The sequence below is a fragment of the Quercus lobata genome, chromosome 4, assembly GCF_001633185.2.
Source record: "Quercus lobata isolate SW786 chromosome 4, ValleyOak3.0 Primary Assembly, whole genome shotgun sequence".
In the NCBI taxonomy this organism is placed as follows: Eukaryota; Viridiplantae; Streptophyta; class Magnoliopsida; order Fagales; family Fagaceae; genus Quercus; species Quercus lobata.
This window is the reverse complement of record NC_044907.1, coordinates 13,769,262-13,792,679: the sequence shown is the minus strand read 5'-3', so window position 1 is coordinate 13,792,679 and position 23,418 is coordinate 13,769,262. Positions and strand designations below refer to the sequence as shown.

General features: G+C 34.5%; 3 protein-coding genes across 5 annotated transcripts; 2 read left to right on the top strand and 1 right to left on the bottom strand.

Moving 5' to 3' along the window:
* Nucleotides 1-365: 365 nt before the first annotated feature.
* Nucleotides 366-3,637, top strand: LOC115986377 (xanthoxin dehydrogenase-like). Its single transcript, XM_031109313.1, has 2 exons — nt 366-486; nt 2,599-3,637. Exons 1-2 carry the CDS (start codon nt 443-445, stop codon nt 3,395-3,397), a joined length of 843 nt encoding a protein of 280 aa, XP_030965173.1. The 5' UTR covers nt 366-442; the 3' UTR covers nt 3,398-3,637.
* Nucleotides 3,638-6,680: 3,043 nt separating this feature from the next.
* Nucleotides 6,681-10,776, top strand: LOC115986376 (xanthoxin dehydrogenase-like). Its single transcript, XM_031109312.1, has 2 exons — nt 6,681-6,791; nt 9,743-10,776. Exons 1-2 carry the CDS (start codon nt 6,748-6,750, stop codon nt 10,539-10,541), a joined length of 843 nt encoding a protein of 280 aa, XP_030965172.1. The 5' UTR covers nt 6,681-6,747; the 3' UTR covers nt 10,542-10,776.
* Nucleotides 10,777-14,970: 4,194 nt separating this feature from the next.
* LOC115986375 (chitinase domain-containing protein 1) lies at nt 14,971-21,926 on the bottom strand. Of its 3 annotated transcripts, XM_031109308.1 has the most exons (8): nt 21,626-21,926; nt 21,323-21,396; nt 20,341-20,421; nt 19,892-19,976; nt 18,974-19,071; nt 17,292-17,379; nt 16,344-16,698; nt 14,971-15,472 (listed from the first exon to the last, which is right to left on the bottom strand). In XM_031109308.1, the coding sequence occupies exons 1-8, from the start codon at nt 21,875-21,877 to the stop codon at nt 15,219-15,221; spliced, it is 1,287 nt and encodes a 428-aa protein (XP_030965168.1). In that variant the 5' UTR covers nt 21,878-21,926; the 3' UTR covers nt 14,971-15,218. The 3 variants fall into 3 exon arrangements, with proteins under 3 accessions (XP_030965168.1, XP_030965169.1, XP_030965170.1); XM_031109309.1 differs by lacking the exon at nt 20,341-20,421 and having other exon boundaries at nt 21,626-21,908; XM_031109310.1 differs by lacking the exons at nt 17,292-17,379; nt 18,974-19,071 and having other exon boundaries at nt 21,626-21,908.
* Between the last annotated feature and the right edge of the window lie 1,492 nt (nt 21,927-23,418).

The window sequence follows — 23,418 nt, the reverse complement described above, 5'->3', positions numbered from 1 at the left end:
CTTATCATTGTTGTATGCATTCACTAATTATGAGATCTAATTTTTATAATGTATGTCATAGATTGGTTGCACCAAATTGAAATTTGAATTCTCCTCCCCTGTAGTTTTTTTTTTTTTGATAGGTCTCCTGTAGTTATTATTATTGAATTATTCGTTTTTATTTTTATTTTTATTTTTAAGTATGATTTGAACTTTATCTAACGAGTTAATAGGAATAGAGTATACTCTAATTAATTTTTATTTTTATTTAAATATTGTTGTCACCAAAGGCTAAAAGTTATTAAAAATAAAAAATAAAAATCTAGAGAGTCCAGATGTAGTCAACTTGTCCACCTGAAAGGTTGACTTCTTAAATAGAGTGTCTCGAAGGAAATGGGGGAAAAACCGAAAAAGACACAATTCACGGGAGAGAGATAGAGAGAGAAAAACATAGAACTGAGTCATGTCCACAGTCAACACTGTTGAATCTTCACTTCCAACCCAAAGGTAACCCAACAGTTTTCCTATATTCTACAAATTAATAAGATGCCATTTCTCACTCTTTCTTGTTTTGTTTTGTTCACAGTTTCTGACTGTAGCTTTTTTTTTTTTTTTGCTTTCAACTATCAAACTGAACATGGGTTTCTCATCTTTCAATGGTTTAAGATCTGGGTTTTTACTTCCTTTTCTCTAACATGGCAAATTTGATTGAATCCGTAGCTTTAGACCTTGAGTTTGAGTCAAACTAGGCTTTGTGAAGTTTATAGTTTTATTAATTTGGAAGACTGACTGAGGTGCCAGTTACAAAATAGTGACTCTCTCTCTCTCTGTTTTATTTCCAAATGTTCCAAATGCTTGGTTTAGACCAAATTAGGACTTGCCCAAATGCTCAATTTTGTGCCTAAATCTGTACAGGTTGAAAAATAAAATCAAGTTCCTTTATAAATACATGTATGTACATATGTATATTCTGTCCAGTTTCCCATGTTTTACCAAGCTTCTTTTGTTTTGGTATGAGTAAGTGTTATGTTTTTATTTTTCTTATTCAAAATTTATGTTTGTTGAGGATTCATAGTTGACACAAAATTTTCAGACTAAGGATTGGTGGTAATTGTTGTTGTTGTATAGCTCATTACCTTCAAATGTTACACAGTTACTGCCAAATTTGCACCCAATTGTATACAGAAGTTTCCTTGGCATCTAATCTTGGGAGATCTTTTTCTTCCAGATAAGGTTTATGATAACACACAGCCAAGTTAGCACTTAAATTGTTCTTTGGGGGAAGTTTAATTTCATCTACCCATGAATTTGGTTGAGTTTGCATTACCAACCTGGGGTTTAAAACATTGCAATTTACCCACATGAGGTTTAATTGTATTTGCATCTGATATATTATTTTATTGTATTCAGATTATAATGAAGTTGCTATTTTATTTCTTGGCTTTCTTTTATTTTAACGATTTGGGCTTGGCAAATCAAACTTATCCCAAATCATAGGTAGTTAAGCATAATTACTTTCGTGCTTGTTGGACAGAAGAGAAAAGTAACAAATTTGCAAGATAAACGAAAGAAGATAAGGTGATTCTGCCTTGACTGCATAATGGTCAAGGTCATTGATCATAAATCATCTAATCTTATAAAAAGGATCCTTTAAACTTCTAGCAATTGTTTCATTCATTATTTTATTACACATTAAAGAATATGAACCTGCTCCCAATCCCCAATTCTGTAGGATGGCTCATTAAATTAGAGATATGTGTTTTCTACAATTGATGTAGGCGAGCTAAGTATCATGGATAGGAAAAGGGTTTGGTTGGCTATGTTTTAAACTGTTGATGAGGTGGTTATGTTTTAAACTGTTGATGAGATTCAATGGTCAAAGAAATAAGAATACTTGATGGATTTTTCTTTTAGGAAGCTGTTTTTTAGAGGAATTGAGGATAATTTCATTAGGTTTGAATTGAATCTTAGAAGGCCTATAGGTATCTCACCTAGAAAATTTTAACAAGTCTCACCTATGGCATTCCAACATCGTGGAACCTAGTGAAACTCACACAGAAATGGACCAGAAATATAATATTTTACTTTCACAGGATTTGTAGCTTTCTAAAAGACTACAGTTTTGACCAAACCTAAGCTGCCTATACATTTCAAATCTTGATTGCCATAGCAAGACAGTGATTAAATAAAAAAAGGTTCCCACTTTTGCAGGGTTTGGGAGAGGTGAATGGTAGGCAGCCTTACCCCAAATTTTTTCTAGAGAGGTGATCATTAGCAAGACAGTAATACTGATCTAGAATTTATCTGTCAAAAAAATGGGCAGATTCCACAATGATCATGGAAATTTAAATCTTTATCTTATGACATACTCAAAATAATTGTTTTCTTGCATGTTATATCAACTTGATCCTAAATATGAGTGATATACTCATCCCAGAAAGCTCATTTCTTAAGAAAAGCCAAATTACTAGAAATGAAGTCAGTAAAGCAGAAGTCTAAGTCTTTAACTCAGACCAGTAGCTTCATCAGTGCTAATTATAGTTAACTTCCTAGATACTACTATACTATATTAGATTTCTTATATAAGATAATACCTCCACTGTGCTTTTCCCTCCTCAGATTATTGGGGAAAGTGGCATTGGTCACAGGTGGAGCTACTGGTATTGGAGAGAGCATTGTGCGCCTATTCCATAAACATGGTGCAAAGGTTTGTATAGTTGATGTGCAGGACAAGCTTGGCCAGGCTGTCAGTGATAACCTTGGTGGTGAACCAAACACTTGTTATTTCCATTGTGATGTCTCTAAAGAAGATGATGTTTGCCGGGCAGTTGACTTCACAGTCAGTAAATTCAGTACACTCGACATCATGGTCAACAATGCTGGGTTGTCGGGCTCACCATGTCCAGATATCCGTAATGTAGACATATCAGAGTTTGAGAAGATATTTGATATAAATGTGAAGGGAGTCTTCCTCGGAATGAAACATGCAGCTCGGATTATGATTCCATTAAAGAAGGGCTCAATAATTTCTCTATGTAGTGTTTCAAGTGTCATAGGGGGCATAGGCCCCCATCCCTATACAGGGTCTAAGCATGCTGTGTTAGGGCTAACCAAGAATGTTGCAGCTGAGCTGGGGCTACATGGGATACGTGTCAACTGTGTTTCTCCTTATGCAGTTGCGACAGGCTTGGCTTTAGCTCACTTGCCTGAGGATGAGAGAACTGAGGATGCCATGGCAGGTTTTCGTGATTTTGTTGGGAAGAATGCTAACTTGCAGGGGGTGGAATTGACTGTTGACGATGTGGCTAATTCTGTGCTGTTCTTAGCAAGTGATGAAGCACGGTATGTAAGTGGGGCTAATCTCATGGTTGATGGTGGCTTCACTTGCACAAATCACTTACTACGGGTCTTTAGATGATGCATAACATTCAAGAATTTGGCTGCCTAGTTTTAGTAGCTGTTGAAAGCTTATTGAAGTGCGATAATCCTGGTGGGCAGGGTCAATAAGTGGTAAAAGGTTTAATTCACTGAATCCTCCATAGAAAGTTGATTTCGATATCATCTGTTGTACACTAAATATTGCAGATGGATTGTGACAGTGCAAATTGAAATAAAAGTACATTTCATGATGGACTTCCAACAGTTTTTTTTTTTTTTTCCTTTCAAAAACAAATATATTGGTTGTCATTTTATATTTAAAAATTGGAGCTGGATAACTTTTCACAGATTTTTTTTCATTCTAAACTAAACTAGTTCTTGTGAACGAGGTGCTTATGCCTTTGGTAGAAGTGAACGTGAATGGTGGTTGGCACAGGAACAGAAGATGGTGATGCTGAAGATGTTGGTGATTCAATTTGAGTGAGCTGTGACAATTCCTATGGTTTGTAGTTGTATAGAATTATTGGCAGTTGTGTTGGCAGGAGTAAAATGGTTTTGTGGTGCTGGTGTCACGAGGTTAGTATTGTTAGATTGCAGTTTTCTGGTGGCAGCTATTGTGGAGAAAGCTTCCCAAGCTTTTGAAAATTGTATGCTAAGACGTTAGGAAAATCACTCAGTTGAATTCCCGTCGTAATTTGAGATTTTTTTTTTTTTTCAAAAGTAATTTGAGATTTCTGGTTAAATAGCACTGAGTATGAATAATACATGAATTTATCAATAAAATTAATGTACACTTAGAAATAAAAATATAATTAAATAATACAGTATCATCTATTAATAAATTTTTCTGAAACAAAAGATCCGAGATATTTAAATTAACTACCACCCACGACCTTATTATATTTAATGGACATTATACATTCTTTTCCAACATGGTAATACAAGTACTCCTCCTAAATTTTAGAGGCTAAAAAATCTCTATGGTCATTTTCAACTATAAAAAAAAAAAAGTTCATAAAAAGGTTTAAGCAAACATCCTAAATTCTAAAGACTAAAAATATCTATGGTCATTACCCAACAAAGAAAAAAAAAATATTCATAAAAAGGTGTTCAACCGATAAAAAATTTATTTTAAATTTTTGTTAGCTAAATTGGTAAAGTCTTTATTGTCGAATAAAAAAAAGTACAAATGGATTTTTTATTGTATTTGTAAAAATAAAAAACAAAAAACATTGTCATATTTGATGGCATTTTTTGCCAAATAGCATAATTTTAGGAATAATTTAGTGAAAAAGCACTAGTTCAAAGTTATTTAATTACTCCCTCCGTCTCATTTTGTTTGTCTTTTTTTCCATTTTGGGATGTCCCAAAATATTATCCTATTTCTAAAAATAAAAGTCATTAATTTACTAATATTTCTATTATACCCCTATTAATTTATTAGTTCAATTTTATGATAAATTTATTTAAGGGTAGTTTTGAAAACTTATACATTTTTAAAAGGTAGACAAAACAATAAATAATGTTCCCTTAAAAAGTTTGACTTTTCAAACAGGACAAACAAAGTGAGACGGAGGAAGTATATAACATTTTTTTTGGCAATCTAATCAAACATAATACTTCGAATTTGAGTTTGATAAACTCGAGTTTCACTTGGAACTAAAGTTTGACAAACTCATATTTCAAAAAAGTTTTACACAACTAAATAAGTTTGGTCATGCTCAATTTAGCAAATTTTTCATGAAAAATTCCCTTATTTGACAGTAACCAAAAAAAATCAGACCCATGCTATAACAACTTCTAGGTTCCAAGTTCCAACACAGCTCTCTCACGTACACACAAACCTATTAGTTTTCAAACGCCAACCCATGGCTTCTCTTCAACGTTCTTGGTCGCCATCTCTCCCTCAAAACCCACTTTCTTTCCCTCCACAAACCTCAACAAATCCAATTCATTCAAACCATTCAAGCTCTCATCCTCTCACTGGCAGCTCTAGGAAATTTTTTTAGGGTGATCATTGAGAAACTAAAATTATATAAAATTTAATAAAATTTGGTAAGTGAGGGTGGTCCTGTGACCACCCTCACATACAAGTGGCGCCGCCACTGCATCCTCTCCAAACCAATCCAATGCTGAATCTTCAGAACCCATTTCACCAAATTCACCAGAAACCACTCCAGAACCCGAACCGACTTTTTGGAGTCGTAAAAGAAGTCACTGCAATCAAAACCGGTTTCGAAAATTGAGCAGAACCGAGGTTTCTGGTGAGAGTACTGTAAATGCCAATGGTGAAGGTGTTGGTGGCAGTGGCACCAAGGAAGTGCCAGTTTCTTTTTTTTGGATATTCAAACTTTCAGTAGACTTTCATTTAATTTGGACAAAAGTCCGAACCAGTTACATCTTTGATCAGTTGACATTCAATGATGGGTGGAGTATCCTCCACCCAAACAACACTGTCATTTACAAGTTTGGCATTTCTAGCCATCAGATGGGCAGCAAAATTGCCTGTCCTACACACATGATTTACCTGCCACGCGTGGACATTGAACTTCCACCTCTGGAAGCCTTCAATGATCATTTGAATCGAGCTTGGTGGGGAGCAGCCACCAGCCAGTGCACCTGTCACCAGTTTCGCGTCTCCCTCCAGTACAATATCCCTCAAACCGAGGTCTCCAGCCAGCAAAATTCCCTCCTCAAAAACTCAAAAGCCTTTGCTTCCACTTCCAACGCTCCCAAAGGTAAGTCCGTGGACACCTTTCGACGCCAAAGGCAATAGTTTGTAGGGAGTATGTTTTTACAGGCCCTCCACATGAAAAGTTTTGACTTTGCTTGGGCAATTTAAATCCCAAATGGCCTTCCAAATTTTTTCCTTTCTTCCCGGGTTTGACTCCTCACCCCCTGCCCCTCTTCCACTGTCTTCGGTCAGCCACTTATATGCTACCTGATATGCACTTTTCACCAAGAAGTCACCTTTTTTGGTCCAAGCCCAAATCAGCGCATCCTCCGGAAAACTAGGACTAATAGGAAGTGCCAGTTTCGGTTAAGGTTGCAATGGAAAAGGCCAAAGAGTACAAAATGAATATAGGGGTTGTGAGTGCTTAAGAGAGTGACAAAGTTTTATTGTATGTAGGTTTCTTTTTTATAATAAAGTTTGATAGAAATTAGAAAGTAGTAAAAAGCATGTCAAATTGAGAAAGTAATTAATGAATGTCTTTTTCAGTAATATCTAACACGTTACCAATCTCTAAGGTGAAAGACAAGAGCCAACCATTTAAGGCTAATCTTTTTATATAAAAAATCTAGAGAATGCCTGTGTATTGAAGGAAATAGGAAAAAGACATTCACAAAGAGAGAGAGAGAGAGAGAGAGAGAGAAACATAGAATTGACTCATGTCCACAGCCAACTCCGGTGAGTCTTCACTTCCAAGCCAAAGGTAACCCCACAAGTCCACAACACACCAAACCTTTCGATTGTACTTCATGCTTCAAACTTTATTGTGTTGTTTTCTCTGACTGTTCTGCTTTTGTGGGTCTGAACTATGTTGTACAAAATAATAAGATGCCATTTCTTATTCTTTCTTGCTTTGTTTTGTTCAGTTTCTGAGTGTAGCTTTTGCTTTTAACCATCAAACTGAACATGGGTTTGTTATCTTTGTTATGGTTTAAGATATGAGTTTTTACTAAATCCAATGGTGGAAATACTTATCATTTCTGTAGGTTCAGTACCCTTTCTCTAACATGACAGTTTTGATTGAATCCATAGCTTTAGACCTTGAGTTTGACACTTGGACTCAAACTAGGCTTTATGAAATTTATAGCTTTAAAATGGAAGACTGAGGTGCCAGTTACGATATAGTCACACTCTCTCTCTCCGTTAATTTTTTTTTTTTAACCAAATGCTTGATTTTGTCCAAATGCTCAATTTTGTGCCTGAATCTGTACATGTTGAAAAAATCAAGTTCCTTGATAACATATATGTGTGTACATATGCATACTCTGTCTGATTTACCCATGTTTTGCCGGGCTTTTTTGTTTTGTATGTGTAAGTGTCATGGTTTTCTTATTCTTTTTCAAGATATATGTTTGTTGAGGATTCATAGCTGACCTCAATATTTTGGGACTAGAGATTGGTTGTTGTTGTTGCTCTATTGCTCGTTGTTTTCAAAGTTTTTAGTTACTGCCAAATTTGCACCCAGTTGCATACAACAATTTCCTTGACATCTAATCTTGGGAGATCTTTTTACCACAGTTCACTAAGTTTATGACCAATGTGTTTTACTGAATTTATTGAAGACTAGGGTTGAATTGGATGGAGGGAGAGGGAGGGAGAGTAGGGGGGGAGTAGAGTAAATGTGACCAGAAATTGATAGGGCAATTGGCCCAAATTTTGTTAAGATTTCTTCTAGATAAGGTTTAAATAACACACAACCAAGTTAGCACTTAGCAGAAAAGTTCATTGGGAGAAGTGTAACTTCATCTACCTGTGAATTAGGTTGAAAATGAATTACCAACCTGGTTAAAATATTGCACTTTACCCACATATGGGTAAACATAATTACTCTTGAGCTTGTTGGACAGAAGAAAACTAACACATTTGCTAGATAAAAGAATGAAGATAAGTTGATTCTGCCACGACCATTCAAGGTCATTGATCATAAATCATTTTTTAAAAGGGAGCCTTTAAAGTACCAGCACTTGTTATATTTATTATTTTATCAAACACGAGAGAACATGAACCTGCTCCCAAGCCCAACTTCTGCAGGATGGCTCATTAGATTAGAGATTGGGGTTGGCTAATATTGATGTAGGTGAGTGATGCGGGAGCCCACCCAGGAATTGTTTCAATATTTAATTTATTTTAATTGGATTATATCAGATTTTAGGTTTTTAATTATTTAATTAAGTTACTTATCAAAAAATTATTTAATTAAGTTGTGATAGGGATTAAATTTCATGTTCTTATATAGGGATTAGTTTAGTATTTGAGTTCAGCTAGGATTAGTTATTATCCTTGTCTCTTTAATCCCTGAAGCTATAAAGCTCCATGATTTATTTTGTATGGAGACTACTATTATCTATCAAAGATTTCCTTGTGAAAATGCTTTTACATTTGGCGTTGATTTCAAACAACCCTTAGGTGGTGAAGCGGAAGCCTAAGGTTTACTGTGGGACTGTTGTGGTGAAGCCTAGGCTATCCTGCATTAGTGAGCTAAGCATCATCATGGATAGGAAAAGGGTTTGGTTGGCTTAATGGTCAAAGCAAAAAGGAAACTTGATTGTTTTTTCTTTTAGGCAGGTGCTTTTTAGAGGATTTGAGGTTACTTACATTAGGTTTTAATTTTGGAAATAGTAAGAAATGTTTGAATCTTATCAAGGCCCTTATAGGTGTGTCTCACCCATGGTGTATCACAAATCTTGGAACTTATGCTATGTTTGGATGTTGGGAAAAGGATGGGGAGTAGAGTAGAGGGAGCGAGAGTAATTGAATTATCTTGTTTGAATATTTTTTAAGGAAGGAGGAGGAGGGATTTGGAGGGCTTTGGAGGGGTTTGAACTACTTCTAACCCCTCATTTTTAATTCCCCCAAATTGGAGAGATTTGAAGGGAGAGTGGAGCATAAAAATGCTTGACCAAATGAATTACCAAATTTGCCCTTGCTATATTAACAAAATTACAAATGAAAAGATTAATTATTCCCTTCCCCCTTACATAATTTTAAAAACATCAAAACAAGGTGGAGGATAACCATTCCTCTCTACTCTCTTCTCCACTACTCTCCTTCCCTCTACTCTCCTCTACTTTCCTCTCTCTCAAAACTTCCAAACATAGCATTGGTGATACTCACACAGCAATGGACCAGAAATATAATGTTGAAGTTTAATAGGATGTGTACCTTTCCAAAAGACTAGAGTTTTGAACAAACCTAAGCTGCCTATCAGTTTAAAATCATGATTGCCATAGCAAGACAATAATAATGCTCTAGAATTTAGCTGTCAAGAAAATGGGCGGATGCCACAACGATCTTAGAAAATTAAAATCTTTATATGATAATATCTCAAAATGAGTGTTTTCTTGCATATTAAATCAACTTAATGATATCCTAAATATGAAGGATCTACTCATGTCAGAAAATTCTTTTTTTTTTTTTTTTTGAAAAGCCAAGTTTGTACTAATAATCAAGGCAGTGAAGTATATTCTATAGAATTGCTTCATTTTAATAGCTATATGTTTTGTTTGGCTCCTTTTTGGTTTTGAGAGAATTCTGAGTCTTTAACTCAGACCAGAAACTTCATCAGTGTTATTTACAATTAAATTCATAAATTCTAACATATTATATTAAATTTCTTATATAATGTAATATCTTCAATGTGATTTCCCCCCTCAGATTACTGGGGAAAGTGGCATTGGTCACTGGTGGAGCTACTGGTATTGGAGAGAGCACTGTGCGCCTATTCCATGAACATGGTGCAAATGTTTGTATAGTTGATGTCCAGGACAAGCTTGGCCAGCATGTCAGTGATACCCTCGGTGGTGAACCAAACACTTATTATTTCCATTGTGATGTCTCTAAAGAAGATGATGTTTGCCGTGCAGTTGACTTCACAGTCAATAAATATGGTACACTCGACATCATGGTCAACAATGCTGGCTTGTCGGGTTCACCATGTTCTGATATCCGCAATGCAGACATTTCAGAGTTTGAGAAGATATTTGATACAAATGTGAAGGGAGTCTTTCTCGGGATGAAACATGCAGCTCGTATTATGATCCCATTAAAGAAGGGCTCAATAATTTCTCTATGCAGCGTTGCAAGTGTCATCGGGGGCATAGGCCCTCATCCCTATACAGGGTCTAAGCATGCCGTGTTAGGACTAACCAAGAATGTTGCGGCTGAGCTGGGGCTACATGGGATACGTGTCAACTGTGTTTCTCCTTATGCAGTTGCGACAGGCTTGGCTTTAGCTCACTTGCCTGAGGATGAGAGAACTGAGGATGCCATGGCAGGTTTTCGTGATTTTGTTGGGAAGAATGCTAACTTGCAGGGGGTGGAATTGACTGTTGACGATGTGGCTAATTCTGTGCTGTTCTTAGCAAGTGATGAAGCACGGTATGTAAGTGGGGCTAATCTTATGATTGATGGTGGCTTTACTTGCTCAAATCACATGCTACGGGTCTTTAGATGATGTATAACATTCAAGAACTTGGCTGCCTTGTGCTAGTATCAGTTGGAAGCTTGTTAAGTGTGATAATAATGGTGGGCAGGTTCAATAAGTAGTAACAGGTTTAAATTAGTGAATCCTCCATAGGAAGTTGATTTGGATCTCATCTGTTGTATTCTAAATATGAGGGATGAATTGTGACGGTATTAATTGAAATAAAAGGATATTTCATGGAATTAAACTAATTATAGTATTTTTTTTAAATAAATATTTTGGTTGTCTTTTAAGTTTAGAAGTTGGAGCTGGATCACTTTTCACAGATTTTGTCATTCTAAAATAAACTAGTTCATGTGGACAAGGTCGAAATGACTGTCTCAATGTGGTGGTTGGCAAAGCCACACAAGAACAAAAGATTGTGATACTGAAGATATTGGTGATACAAAATTTTAGTCCACTTTGATTATATTCGATCCATCTGGTCCACATTGGTTCTATTATGTTTGCTTCAGTCCTGTTCAGTCCATTTTGCCCACTTTGGTTCTATTTGATCCACATTGGTCTTATCCAGTCCATTCTATCTACTTTGGTCCTATTTAGTTGACATTAGTCCTATTCAGTCCATTACGTCCACTGGGGTCCTAATCTATACATTCATTCTTAGTCGCTTCTATTCAGTCCACTTTGTTCCACATTGGCTCACTCCATCCTAGTCGGTCCTATTCAGTCTATTCGCTCCACTTCATTTCGTTTGGTCCTATTCGGACCATTTGTGTCCACTTTGGTCCAATTTAATCCATTCTGATCCACTTCAATCTATTTTTGTGCATTTACATATAGGGGAAAAAAAAAAACATGTTTGGTTTGAGAGCACCTATTCTAAATATAAATTTATTTTATATATATATATATATATATCTCAAACTTGTAATATCTAAAATCCTAACGTATAGAATTTATTATTGCTACACTTTTGTTAAGTCATATTAACGTACCATTTTAGTCAATTTCAGTTCGACTAAATTTAAGAAAAAGTCTTTCTAAACATGAAAGTTATGAATATACAAATCTAATATTTAGGGCTGTTACTCATTAGTTTTAAAATCATTACTTTTAAATGAATTGCATGTGGCTTATTATACCTTCAAGCAAATATATATATATATATATATAAATTATTCAAATTCTTCATTGTTTTAAAAGAGATTATTATGATAATAAAAACTCATACTAAATATGTATAATTTATTCTCTAAATTTTTTATTGTATATAATTTGTTCTCCCTAAAAATTAAACAATTTCAAAAAGTAATTTCCATCAATCTATTTTCACAAATATATAATTGATCATTTTTGATGTTTTTTTATTGATATTTTTCTTTTTTTGAAATGGTCCATATTCTTCTAACTATTGATATTATGTATTATATTTCCTAGTTTCTTTTGGTACAATTAAAATTTTTATGTTTCAAAGTTATTATTCAAATTCTCATTCTCTTAAGGAGATTATTATGATAACCCCAAAACTAATCATATAATTACAATTAATACTACTCAAATAATTGATAGTACTTTTAACCCAAAGATTGAAGTGGACCTAGTTCGACCGGATAGACCTAAGTGGACTGAATGGGCCAAATTGGACCGAACTGCACCAAGTTGGCCGAAGTAGACCAAATGGACCTAATTTTACTGAATTGACTGAAGTAGACCGAATGGACCTAATTGAACTAAAGTAGACTGAAGTGGATTGGAGTAGACCGAACCGGACCGAATAGATGAAGTGAACCGAAATTGACCGAATGCTAATCTTTAATTAGCATAGCCAAAATTCTGTTTTGATATTACTTCCAAAATAATTAAGTATTAAATCAAACCCAAACTAAGAGAGAGAGAAGAGTGTAAAATGTGTTAACATGTGTTATGTTAAAAATCAATGGAGTAATTACACTCCCCTCTCTTGAGGTTTGAGAGAATGACACTCTACCCAAAACTTAAAAGGAAAAAACATTTTTTTTTCTTAAGATGTGAAGAAATTAACACTCCCCCCATTTGCTTATAAATATATATTTTTAAAATCCCCTTTTGATTATATTAGTAATGAAATATTCTAAATTTTTATAAGAATTTCTTTAAAAGTTTAATCATGGTTAGTAAAAAAAAATAATCGATAAACTTCAATGACAAATCTCAAGGGAGTGTTTTTTCTCTTCAAGTTTTGGGTGGATTGTCATTTCTCTAAATCTCAAGGGTGAAAAGTGTAACTACCCCAAAATGGTTTGATATTTTAGCCTAATGATAAAAGTGCCATTGAAAGCTCTTTAAAATAGTTTGTATTTAAAATAAAAAAAAAAAAAAAATTTGGTTTTTTGTTTTTAAAAACGTTCCCTTATCTGACAGTAACTAAAAAGCCAGACCCATTCAGCTCTAACTTCTAAGTTCTAACACTCAACTCTCAGCTCTCTCTCACGTACACAAAAACCCATTAGTTTTCAAACAACGATGGGAAAATTGTGTTCTGTCTCTTCTTTCCCACACGTTTTCTGCCGATTCTGATTGGCCTTGTCCCGTTTCTTTTTCTTTTATTTTATTTTTGTTGAGTTTGGAGCTTTCTTATCCGTGCTTATCTTGTATAGAAATGATGTGGGCTTCTTTGGGCTTGCTATACTTCTTGGGCCTTTTCAAGGCTCATTATAATTCCTCAGGAGGGTTATCTCTTGGCTGTCTCCCATACACTGCCCATACCCTAAGGTGGGCCAATGGGCTCTATCTTTTGTCCCTCATGGGTATTTCTTTCTCTTTGGGCCCTTATTTGAACCATATTTGCTTACGTTCTGGGCTTTTAGTACACAGCCCAATTGACTTAGATTAATGATTTAAAAAAAAAAAAAAAAAGAGTAGATGGAATTGTCTAAATCCGGGAGAGTAGTCACGTTTTTTAAGTGAGCACAACAAGATATCCTCATCCTAAATAAAATAAAATAAAATAAAACCTACTAGTAGTGGTGTGCAAAAAACCCACCGACCCGCCAAACCCGACCCACCGGGTTGGGTCGGTTTTTAAAGTTTGGTGGGTTGGGTTGGGTTACCAAAAAAAATTTATAGCGGGTCAGGTTGGGTTTGGGTCATAAAATTACAAACCCGCCAAACCCGACCCGACTCACCCATATTTAATATATATTTAAAATATATTATATATTTAATAATTTTTTTTTAAAATCAATTGTGGGGCACTTATATATATATATATATTATATTTAATAACTAAAAAAAAAAAACTAGCTGTAGAACAACATTTCCTCAATTTCTCTTACTAATACTAATTTAATATATATATATGTATATATATATATAATATTATATAATTAATAAAATTTTTTAAATAACCAATTCTTCATATCCTATATAAAAGCCAATTAGTTCACACAAATCCTAATAAATTACTATTGTTGTTTAGTCATTAGTGTTGAGTCTTTAAGGAGTTACATTGATACTAATCTTTAGGTTTTTTTAATATATTAATATTAATATTTTTTTTTCTACTCAATTTAATAATAATAATAATAAAATTGTCAAACCCATGGGTTCAACCCGACCCAATCCGACCCATGTGGGTTGGGTTGGACTTATGTGATGGGTTGGGTTGGGTTGGGTTGAATTTTTTTTGACCCACCATGGTGGGTTGGTTCAAAAAATCCCCTCAACTTGAATCAACCCGACCCATGCACACTCCTACCGGCTACTAGATTGGTAGGTCTGTTACTTACAACAAGCTTAACTAACAGCCATTCAACTAATTTCAAATTCATAATGAAATTATGTAAGCCAAAAAAGATTGCTTAATGACCTTATTTCTATCTTAAAACAAAACATACAGCTTTTTAAAGCATGGCATTTTTTAAGGTACATACAACTTTATGTTTGCTTGATAAACAAAATAAGCTTATGAAGATAAACCCATCCAAATGCAAGCGCTGCATCATTCATTTGATTGATAGTCAACTTGTAACGTTAATATAAACATTTTCATATGCAAGGTCAACATATTTGATAGATTACAATCATTGCTTGAATGCTAAATCCATGGTGCAGGCAGGCTTATAAAAATGCAGGCGCTCCAATACTAGAGGGAATCCAAATGATGGCCAAGAAGGCAGTAGCAATTGAGAGCTGTAAAGTACTCCTTTTTTCTTTTTTGTCAGTTGGTAAGTCACAGACGAATTCTCAATTGTCTTAAACCCACAACCTCACCTTCATCCAAAACTTATAAAAGAAGGAGGTGCCAATTGAGCTAATCTCATTTGCAGGGCTGTAAAGCACCCTTAAGGCCAGCATTTTGCCGTAATGATTGCACGGACAGATAGACAAAGCCATTCAATTGTATAAATGATTCAGAGCCATGTAATATCAATTGGAGTGGACTGGATCACCATCTTTAAAGCATATGACAAAGAAATTAACTATAAATCAAAAGCAACCGTCTTATTCATAGAAATGTGGTGTCCAAGCGGATAGTAGCTGCAATAAGATCAACTATAAATCTACAATAGGGCATATCAGAACTCTTTGAATTAATTGTGTAGTGAAAAAAAATATCTTACAGTTGAAATTTGTAAATGTAGATTGTAGACACAAATGACGTTTTTGCAAGAAGAAAGCAAATTACCAGTGTTGTCTACAATGTAAAGAGCAAAAGTGCACTATTTACAGAAGATCAAAAAAGTAATCCAGACCTTGTCCAATTTCCCAAATTGATATGCCACATCCCCATGAACGAGCTTCCTCGAGTCGCATAGAAATTGACAATAATGATGGATAGAAAACTGCATGCTTGATATTGTCATCATTGGAATAAAAGAACAAATGCTCCCCACTGTTCTTTTCCCACTGCAACAAAGGCCTGTGCTTCTCCAACAATGAGAGGTAATCCCTGCCAGTAATAGCTCCACCACCCAACCCTGCAGTTCTTATAACATGTCAAGATATGGAGGATAATCTTATTTTGTAAGATGAGAAACTAAAAATGAATTTTATCTATAAAGGGATGTGTGTGTGTTGCAGGAGAGAGAGAGAGGGGGGGGGGGGGGGGGGTGAGGAATGCAAACACACCCCTTCAACTTCGGGCTGTTGCAAACTGACCCTATGGAGCTTCAATTTGAACTTTTACTCTTTAAAGAAATTGCTCCTTCCATCCCATTTTTGTTAATTAAGAGGACTGAGAGTGGTCATGTGCACAACTTGTCTCAAAAATTTGGATAGAAAAGTGATCTAATGCACAACATGTAACTCAAAAATCTGGATGGAAGATTTTTGAGTGTAGGATGGTTGGCAAGGAAGATTTTCTCTAAATTGGAGTTAAAATCTCGAAGATTATTCTTTTATGTGTATTGTAAACAATTTGGCCAATGAGCTCTAACACAGATAGCACTTCCTCCTCCTGTATAAGCAAGGTCATGAGTTCAAGAGCCACAGAATGTGTAACTTACCAATCAAAATAGATTGGACAATTTGGCAAGAGGAAAAGTAGAACTTTGACAGTGTTAAATGTCCTCATCATGCCATCCTTTTTTTTTTTTTGGTTTTCGTTGAGATCTTTGTATGACTAGATGGCTACCTTGGACAGAATCCCCTTTTTTTTTCAAAAGATCATTCAATTTTTATATTGTAATTCTTTAAGAGTGATTTGAACTATTTTCTCTCATGAATAAAATTATTTTGACTTACGAAAGACTAAAAAGTAATAAAGAAACAAGTGCAACAGAAAATGAGTAGCTCCTCTAAAACCATCAAGTAAAAAAAATGGAAAAGAAGCAAGAACAAAAGAAATACCTTCTGCTAGGACAAAATCATTTCCATAGAAATTGATGCCAAGAAATATCTTGTGGGCAGGGCCCTGAGCGCTATTGCCAGTGGGACGAAGGATTAGCTGTAGTGTGGAACGAATCCACTTCAGAGGTGCATTAGGACCTGGATTTTGAGGACTTGAAAAGTCATAGGTCATTAGTGAGAATCCATCTACAGCATTGCTCAAGCTCTGAAGATCTTCTGGGCCAAAATCATGCTTTTGGAGCTTGTCTGAATGCGGTGGACCTATAACAAAGACCAACTGCAACTGTTGCTTATCATTCCTTGCTGAGCTCAAAGAATGTAGTGCATGTCCAAGCTGTTTTATGAACTGTAGTGCCTAGGCTTGCAAAATAAGAAGGATCCCTCAGTAAAGAGCAAAAAGTTAAACAAAATATTTCCATGTCCAGCAAACAACATTACTGATTCACTGCAATTGAGAGAGGTAATTTGAGAAAAGATATATGCTCAAAGATCCATACAACAAAAAGACTTCAAATCTATCTGTGAAGCAGGCGTATTCATATCTTTAAGTTACAGAGAAATCCCAATACTTAGACCCAAAAAACATTAAATCTCATATACTTGAAATGGTGAAAGGTTTGAATGCTGGGTCCAAGACAAAAAGAGAAACTCACCCCAAAAACAATTTTCTCTTCCTGCATTGGGGGGGAGGGATGAGAGGAATCAACAGGCAATGCAACACAATGACAGAAAATTTTTTTAAGTAATATTTTATTGTTTATTGCTTTCAATTTTCTGCTGAAAATAGAGATTAAAAACAACTTGAATAATTATTGAAACAATCAAGGAGTCCATAAACTATTTTGAAGATTAGTACCAAAAATTTTAGAAATTGAAACCAAAGAAGCATAAAAGTATGTTACCTTAAAGAAAAATTATTACATAAGGAGCAGAAAGTTTGAAATGTACCAAATTACGCATTTCTGGATCATGCAAGATACCATAAGCTGCCCACCTTGACCAAGCTTCTAGCACAATACCATCATATCCCATATCCCTAAATATAAGAAAATCCACACAAAAAAAATAAAAATAAATAAATAAATAACAAAGTTCTTTTTATTTTATTTTAAAAAAAGAAAAAGAAAATCCTTCACCCAATCACAGGCACAAACTACAGAAATTATTTACAATAAACACCCTGCCCTAGGTATATACAAGTTAATCACATTCTCCACGAATATAAATGAACCCTATCAAAAGTACAGGAGTAAGACGCAACTCTCTCGTTCACTTTGTCACACATGCGCTTGTGCATGGGGATTTGAATGTAGGCTAAAAATATTCATTTCAAATTTCAGTAGACTGCCATTGGCCACCTAAATCATTGAAACTGCACAATGGATCTCCCTTTCTTCACATAAATAATTCATTAAACACCCTGCCCTAGGTATGAACAAGTTAATCACATTCTCCACTCCCTTTCTTCACATAAATAAATCATTATAAGGATGTCACCCAAAACACTGAAGCAATATTTACAAGAAAAGAGAAAAAATAACAAAACAGAAGCAAAGGCAAATAAAATTAAAGAAAAAGATGCCAAATTAACACATATATTATCGATGAAGTCCAGAAAGCGATCAACTATAGAGGGATATGACTCTGTCATCCAAGCATACAATTTGAGTAGAAAAGAGTTCTTAATGTCACTAAAAGAATGCTCTTTAACAACCAAACATGCAACCATTCTATTCCGTTTATAGAAATGAAAGTAAGCATGAGGAAGAAACTCTCCAAAATGACCATATTTTCAGCTTCAAAAATGACCTCTCCAGCTACATGAAACCCATATAGAGTTAATTTTCTAGCTTTTGTTTTATTAAGTTCAGCCATGTCTGATTCTAAATACCCATATATAGTTTTTTATATGCTTACTTTCAGATAAGACTAATAGATATTAACCCCAATTCAACCACCCCGTTTGCAGTGCCCTCACCCTTTTTTAATTTTTGTCACTTAGGATGAATTTAGCTGAAATGAGAATGTTGAGATGGAAAATTGGAAATACAAGGAAATATAGGATATGAGATTAAGAGTGTGTGATTTTAGATAAGATAGAAAGGTAGAGAAGAATGCATATGGCTGATCCCAATTAGTTGTTAAAGATCCATAGCCAAACCTAAAATTTTGGGATTGAGGCTTTATTGTTGTTGTTGAGGTATTTATAGACTTATGATTCATTTTCTTAAATGCATGCATTGATTGAGTCATGCCAAAAAAGGAACGACACAAAACATGTGCACAGATTGGAATAGGGTTCAATTGAATACTTCTGAACCCAACTCTATACCATGCTAGTTTTAATGTGTATGTTTGCAATAGTACAAAATTCTTCTCGTCCTCGAGGACCCAAGTACCCTGTTCTCACATCTGATAATCAATAAGCTGAAAATGAGAACTAAAACTGATTTTTTTTTAAAAGAAGGAAGCCAGAGGTAACAGTAAAAAAAAAGGAGTGAATCAAACTTAAGATGAATCAAAACGAAACAAAGCATTCCTTTCTCACATGCAGAAAATGAATCATTTTTCATTAGAACATGGGTTAATATGCTTAAAAGTATCCAGAAATGTATGAAATAGAGGCTTACTTGCACTCTGTTACAATAAGTTTAATAGCTTTATCCCTTTGCTTCTTCCTCGTGAGCAATTCTACAGGAAATGCTTCCAGAACAACTCTGGGTAAAACCTATATCCCAAGGATATATCATTAATAATGATTAGACAATTAATCTAGGTTTTCAGAAGATTATCAACAAGTGTGGCTCATTTTTTTATAATAAGTGCGTGTGGCTCAATTTTTTTAAAAGAAAATATTCCTCCAAATTAGTTTTGGAGCAATCTTCTCCAACCCATTATGTGACAAAATTAAACCAAGTGTTATTTTATTCATGTGATTTATTTGATAGCCTCATATAGATAAGTTAGTGACTTATGTGATCAAAGTACATGTGTATGGTCATTTAAATCATCAAGTAATAGGTTGGTGGAATTTACCTCTGAAACAGTTTGGAGGAAAATTCTACCAATTTTTTTATATATGTACGATGGACTATGTTATTTTAAAACTGATCAACAACTCCGTTTTTGCATGGTTAACAATCTCTCAAAGAAGTCTCTCCCTTTTTTTTATATAAGTAAAGGAGCCTCTCTCATTTTATAACACACTTCACCAAATTCATTTATCATTTGTAATTATTGCAACTTCAATATTCGAATAACCTCTCAACTGAATTATATAGCAAATAAATTGGACAAAAGACACATGCAGACTTCTTTCTTGGATTGGTAAGCTAAAGTCCAATGGATGCTAACCCAAAACCTGACCCTTCACCCCATTCACATAGGGGGTGATGCCATTTGATATAGAGCTCATTGTCAAGACATGTGCAATGTGTTGTCATCAAATTATCAAACCTATTTAGTTGTCAATTTCCTGAAGGAAGAAAGGGCCTAAACCAAAAATAAAATAAAATTAAAAATTAAAAAAAAGAATTTATTTGCCATACCCAAGCATCTCCTGACCTTCTAAGCTCTGAGATCCATCCTACATCAGCATTATGTCTCCCCTCAAGTATTAATCCCGCCCCTTGGCTGGCAACAAAAAGAATGAAAAGAAACTCATACAACAATGTGATAGAATAAGCAGTTCTTAAGTTTAATAAAGCACGAACATCTTAAATATCCACGAGGATTTAGAAGATACTGCTCCACCTACATATGTGATTCTTTTTCCCCTTTTTGGATAAGTTTACCTACAATAATGATGTCAGGGACAATCAAACCCAAAGCAACCACCCCCCGCCCAGAAAACAAAAAATAATCTCACACACACAAGTTGGTTCATTTTTAATTGTATTTAGCCGACAATTCTATCATGACCAACAGAGTGGCTCTAACAAGATTGCCAACAACCCACTTTCATCACTTGGCCAAAATTTAAAATTTGGGAGCTTACCTCTTCAAATCATACCAGACAGGTGATAAATGTGTAAACTTGGAATTAAACCTTTTTGCTATTTCATAGCCCTTAGAGTTCCTGCACAGCTCCACAACACTAAGTTTCAATATAAAAAAAAAAATAAACAGACAAACAACAACAACGACATTCAACCCAAAAAAAAAAAAAAAAAAAAAAATCCTCAACAAGATTAGTCAGGTCAGCCACATGTATTCTTTTCCTCCATTCAATTCCATCCGAAATCATAGTATCCGTTACTTCCTTATTTAACATGTTCTTTTAACTACTTCTACTAACGTTATTTTTGGTCCTCATCTACCTCTTTTTTGTTCCCCCCAACTCAAATCCACCCCCCATTTCTAGTGATGCATTGAAAACAAAGCCGCGCACTATATATAAAACTAAAACTATAATCTCTTTACCCACCTGTGGTTTGGTTGAAATTTAAGTTGTCTACATATGGTTTGAAATTTGACACTTTATCCGCCTAAGGATAGCTCAATTAGAGTTCCATAACCCACATTTGTTAAAAAGGTGGCTAAATATGTAATTTTATTCCACTTTTAAGACTCTCACCTCCAAAAACACAAAAAGCATAAAAATACAAGATCAAATAAGATTAAAAAAAATAAAATCAAGCGAAATACTTGCATCATGGGATTTCAAATCACAAATAGGCAATTTGAATTTCGGTCAAACCTCAGGAGGACAAAGTGTCAAATTTCAAACTAATAGGCAACTCAAATTTTAACTACAACTGGATAAGTTGTAATTTGCCTTCTTTTTTTTCTTTTCTTTTCCCTAAATCCAAAAAAAAGTGAAGTGTCCTAAATCAAACTCTAGAACACTCACTTGACTCCTAGTTCCTGCTATGAATGACACCATAGGGAAATGAAAACAAAGGCACAATTACATGAAATTTCACATATCATTTTCATCCCAAACTATGAAAATGACAAAACAGAGCAATGAGTAATACCATGGAGTAATGTAGGCCAGTACAGGATACGTATAATGCCAGTGCGACGTGTTCTCCGAAACCTTTGAATTCTCCTGAATTTCATATATAACATTAAAAAAATAGATACATACTTTTTATGAACAAGAATCTAAAATTTTCTCTCTTTCACAACAAAAATTGAAGCAGACTCTGTTTGGTTGCTGAGAAAAAATCCAGGAAAAGAAGAACTCAAAACCTAAATCACTAAAATCCAGGAAAAAAAGAGTTTGCTTTCTAAAATTTTCTGAGGAACCAAACATTGCTTAGTACAGTAGTACTCACAGCGAGGATTTCTTGGAAATCGACGTCGGCTTTAACGAGGCCTCGTTGGAATACGTAGGAGTCCGGAGGGTTCGTGGTCGCGGCGTATTTTATACGGTATACGAGTACGGAAATGGCGGGAGATACGACGAAGAAGAGGACGAAGATAATGGCGAGCCTGCGATTCGACGAGGCCGAGTCGCCGAGTTCGACTCGCTGCTCTCCTCCTTTATTCGAACTCGGTGTGACTCGGCGGTCTCGCTTCTTCCCCATTTGCCTCACCACACCGAGGCAGCAAACGTGTTTATTATTCGATTAAGGTTTTTCTGTAAACTTATGTTAAAATTTTTTGAAAAAAAAAATCTAGAAAATATTTTTTAATTATTAATTAACTTTTTTAATTTAATAAATTTGAAAAAAATTTAAAAAATTAAAAAATTAACCACAATATATAACAAAAGTTGATGAAAAAGTCTTTGTTAAATAAATTTAAAAGTTAAAGGATTGAAATAAATAAAAATAAAGTTAGAGAATTGAAATAAAATCTAAAAAAACTCAAGTATCAGTTTTGCATTTTAGTCTTAAATAAATATTAAAACTATTTTTTTTTTTATGAGAACTATTTAGTTTACTTAAAGATACTATAACTTGAAAATGATAACAAACAACTTAGGTTACATTAATGCGTTACTAAAAGAGTTTCCTTATTATTTGCCCTGATAAGTACTAATAATTTTAGAAGACAAAAGAATTATTACATGGTATAAACATATAACTGCTCTTAGTATGGTGACTTCTTAAAATTAAGTCTATGACATCTACTAACTAATTGTGACTCCAAAAGTATTTACACACAGGCACTTTGAACAATCATTTTTACATGAGATTAGTAAAAAAGGTTCAAATCATTATCATTATGTGCAAGGATACAATGGTAATGATACGGAAAATGGACGAAAAACTTCTTCAAATTAATTAATGAATATAGGCCCAATAGAGTGAATCTAGAAGATATTATGTCCTCATACTGCAATAGCCAATAAGCAAACTAAGATTATGATAATTGGTGAATGGCAAATGAATATGGTGGCACTTGGAAAACTAATATATTGGTTAAAAGTATCAACTCTCATATCTTCAAATAAAAGACCATATTAAATTTGAAAATTGCATAAGAAAGTTTAGAACAAGCCTTAATTTGGGTTCTTGCATATGTTGGACCTGATTCTCAAAACTTTCATTTCCTATCTAAGACTGCAAGTTTGATTATAGAGAAGAAAACCTATAACCCCATTTAAGATAGAAAATCGTAAGTTTAAAAAGGGTAAAGGGATAACAAAGTGAAGCTTAATCCTATTTATAGAAAAGATGATATTAATAACCACCACTTGCTGGGACTTAAAAAAAAAACCACTGCTTAAAGCTTTTTGAAGTTCCAAAAGTGATTTTCCCCAATAGCCCAACACTAATCATGACATCCCACAAACTGTTCACCATCTACTGTTACAATACACCATCCTAGCCAAACTTCCTCCTCACCTACTAAATGGGCTTCCAAGAGGAGAAACAACTCATATTCCCATCATTCAACTCATATTCCCATCATTCAAATTTCAAGTGGCTATCTGCAGATAGAACCTGACCCCAATGCAATATCTTTAGCGAATCAATAAATTGTCCATAAAATTCAACTCAAACATTTCGTAAAGAAAAGAAATGATCTTCTCAGCTAATGGCACAACAATGAGAAAGATCACAGTATCATGCTCATGAAAAACAAAAGAGAGGCACACCCCAAGAACTAATATTCCCTG

What these genes read in the sequence shown, in the direction of transcription:
- LOC115986377 (XM_031109313.1), top strand. Translation starts at nt 443, where the DNA reads ATGTCCACAGTCAACACTGTTGAATCTTCACTTCCAACCCAAAG. An exon ending in TCTTCACTTCCAACCCAAAG is followed by an intron (nt 487 to 2,598) that starts GTAACCCAACAG and finishes TTCCCTCCTCAG; the next exon opens with ATTATTGGGGAAAGTGGCAT.
- LOC115986375 (XM_031109308.1), bottom strand. Translation starts at nt 21,877, where the DNA reads ATGGGGAAGAAGCGAGACCGCCGAGTCACACCGAGTTCGAATAAAGGA. An exon ending in CTGGCCTACATTACTCCATG is followed by an intron (nt 20,422 to 21,322) that starts GTATTACTCATT and finishes GGAGCTGTGCAG; the next exon opens with GAACTCTAAGGGCTATGAAA. An exon ending in GAAGGTCAGGAGATGCTTGG is followed by an intron (nt 19,072 to 19,891) that starts GTATGGCAAATA and finishes CTTGGGATATAG; the next exon opens with GTTTTACCCAGAGTTGTTCT.
- LOC115986376 (XM_031109312.1), top strand. Translation starts at nt 6,748, where the DNA reads ATGTCCACAGCCAACTCCGGTGAGTCTTCACTTCCAAGCCAAAG. An exon ending in TCTTCACTTCCAAGCCAAAG is followed by an intron (nt 6,792 to 9,742) that starts GTAACCCCACAA and finishes TTCCCCCCTCAG; the next exon opens with ATTACTGGGGAAAGTGGCAT.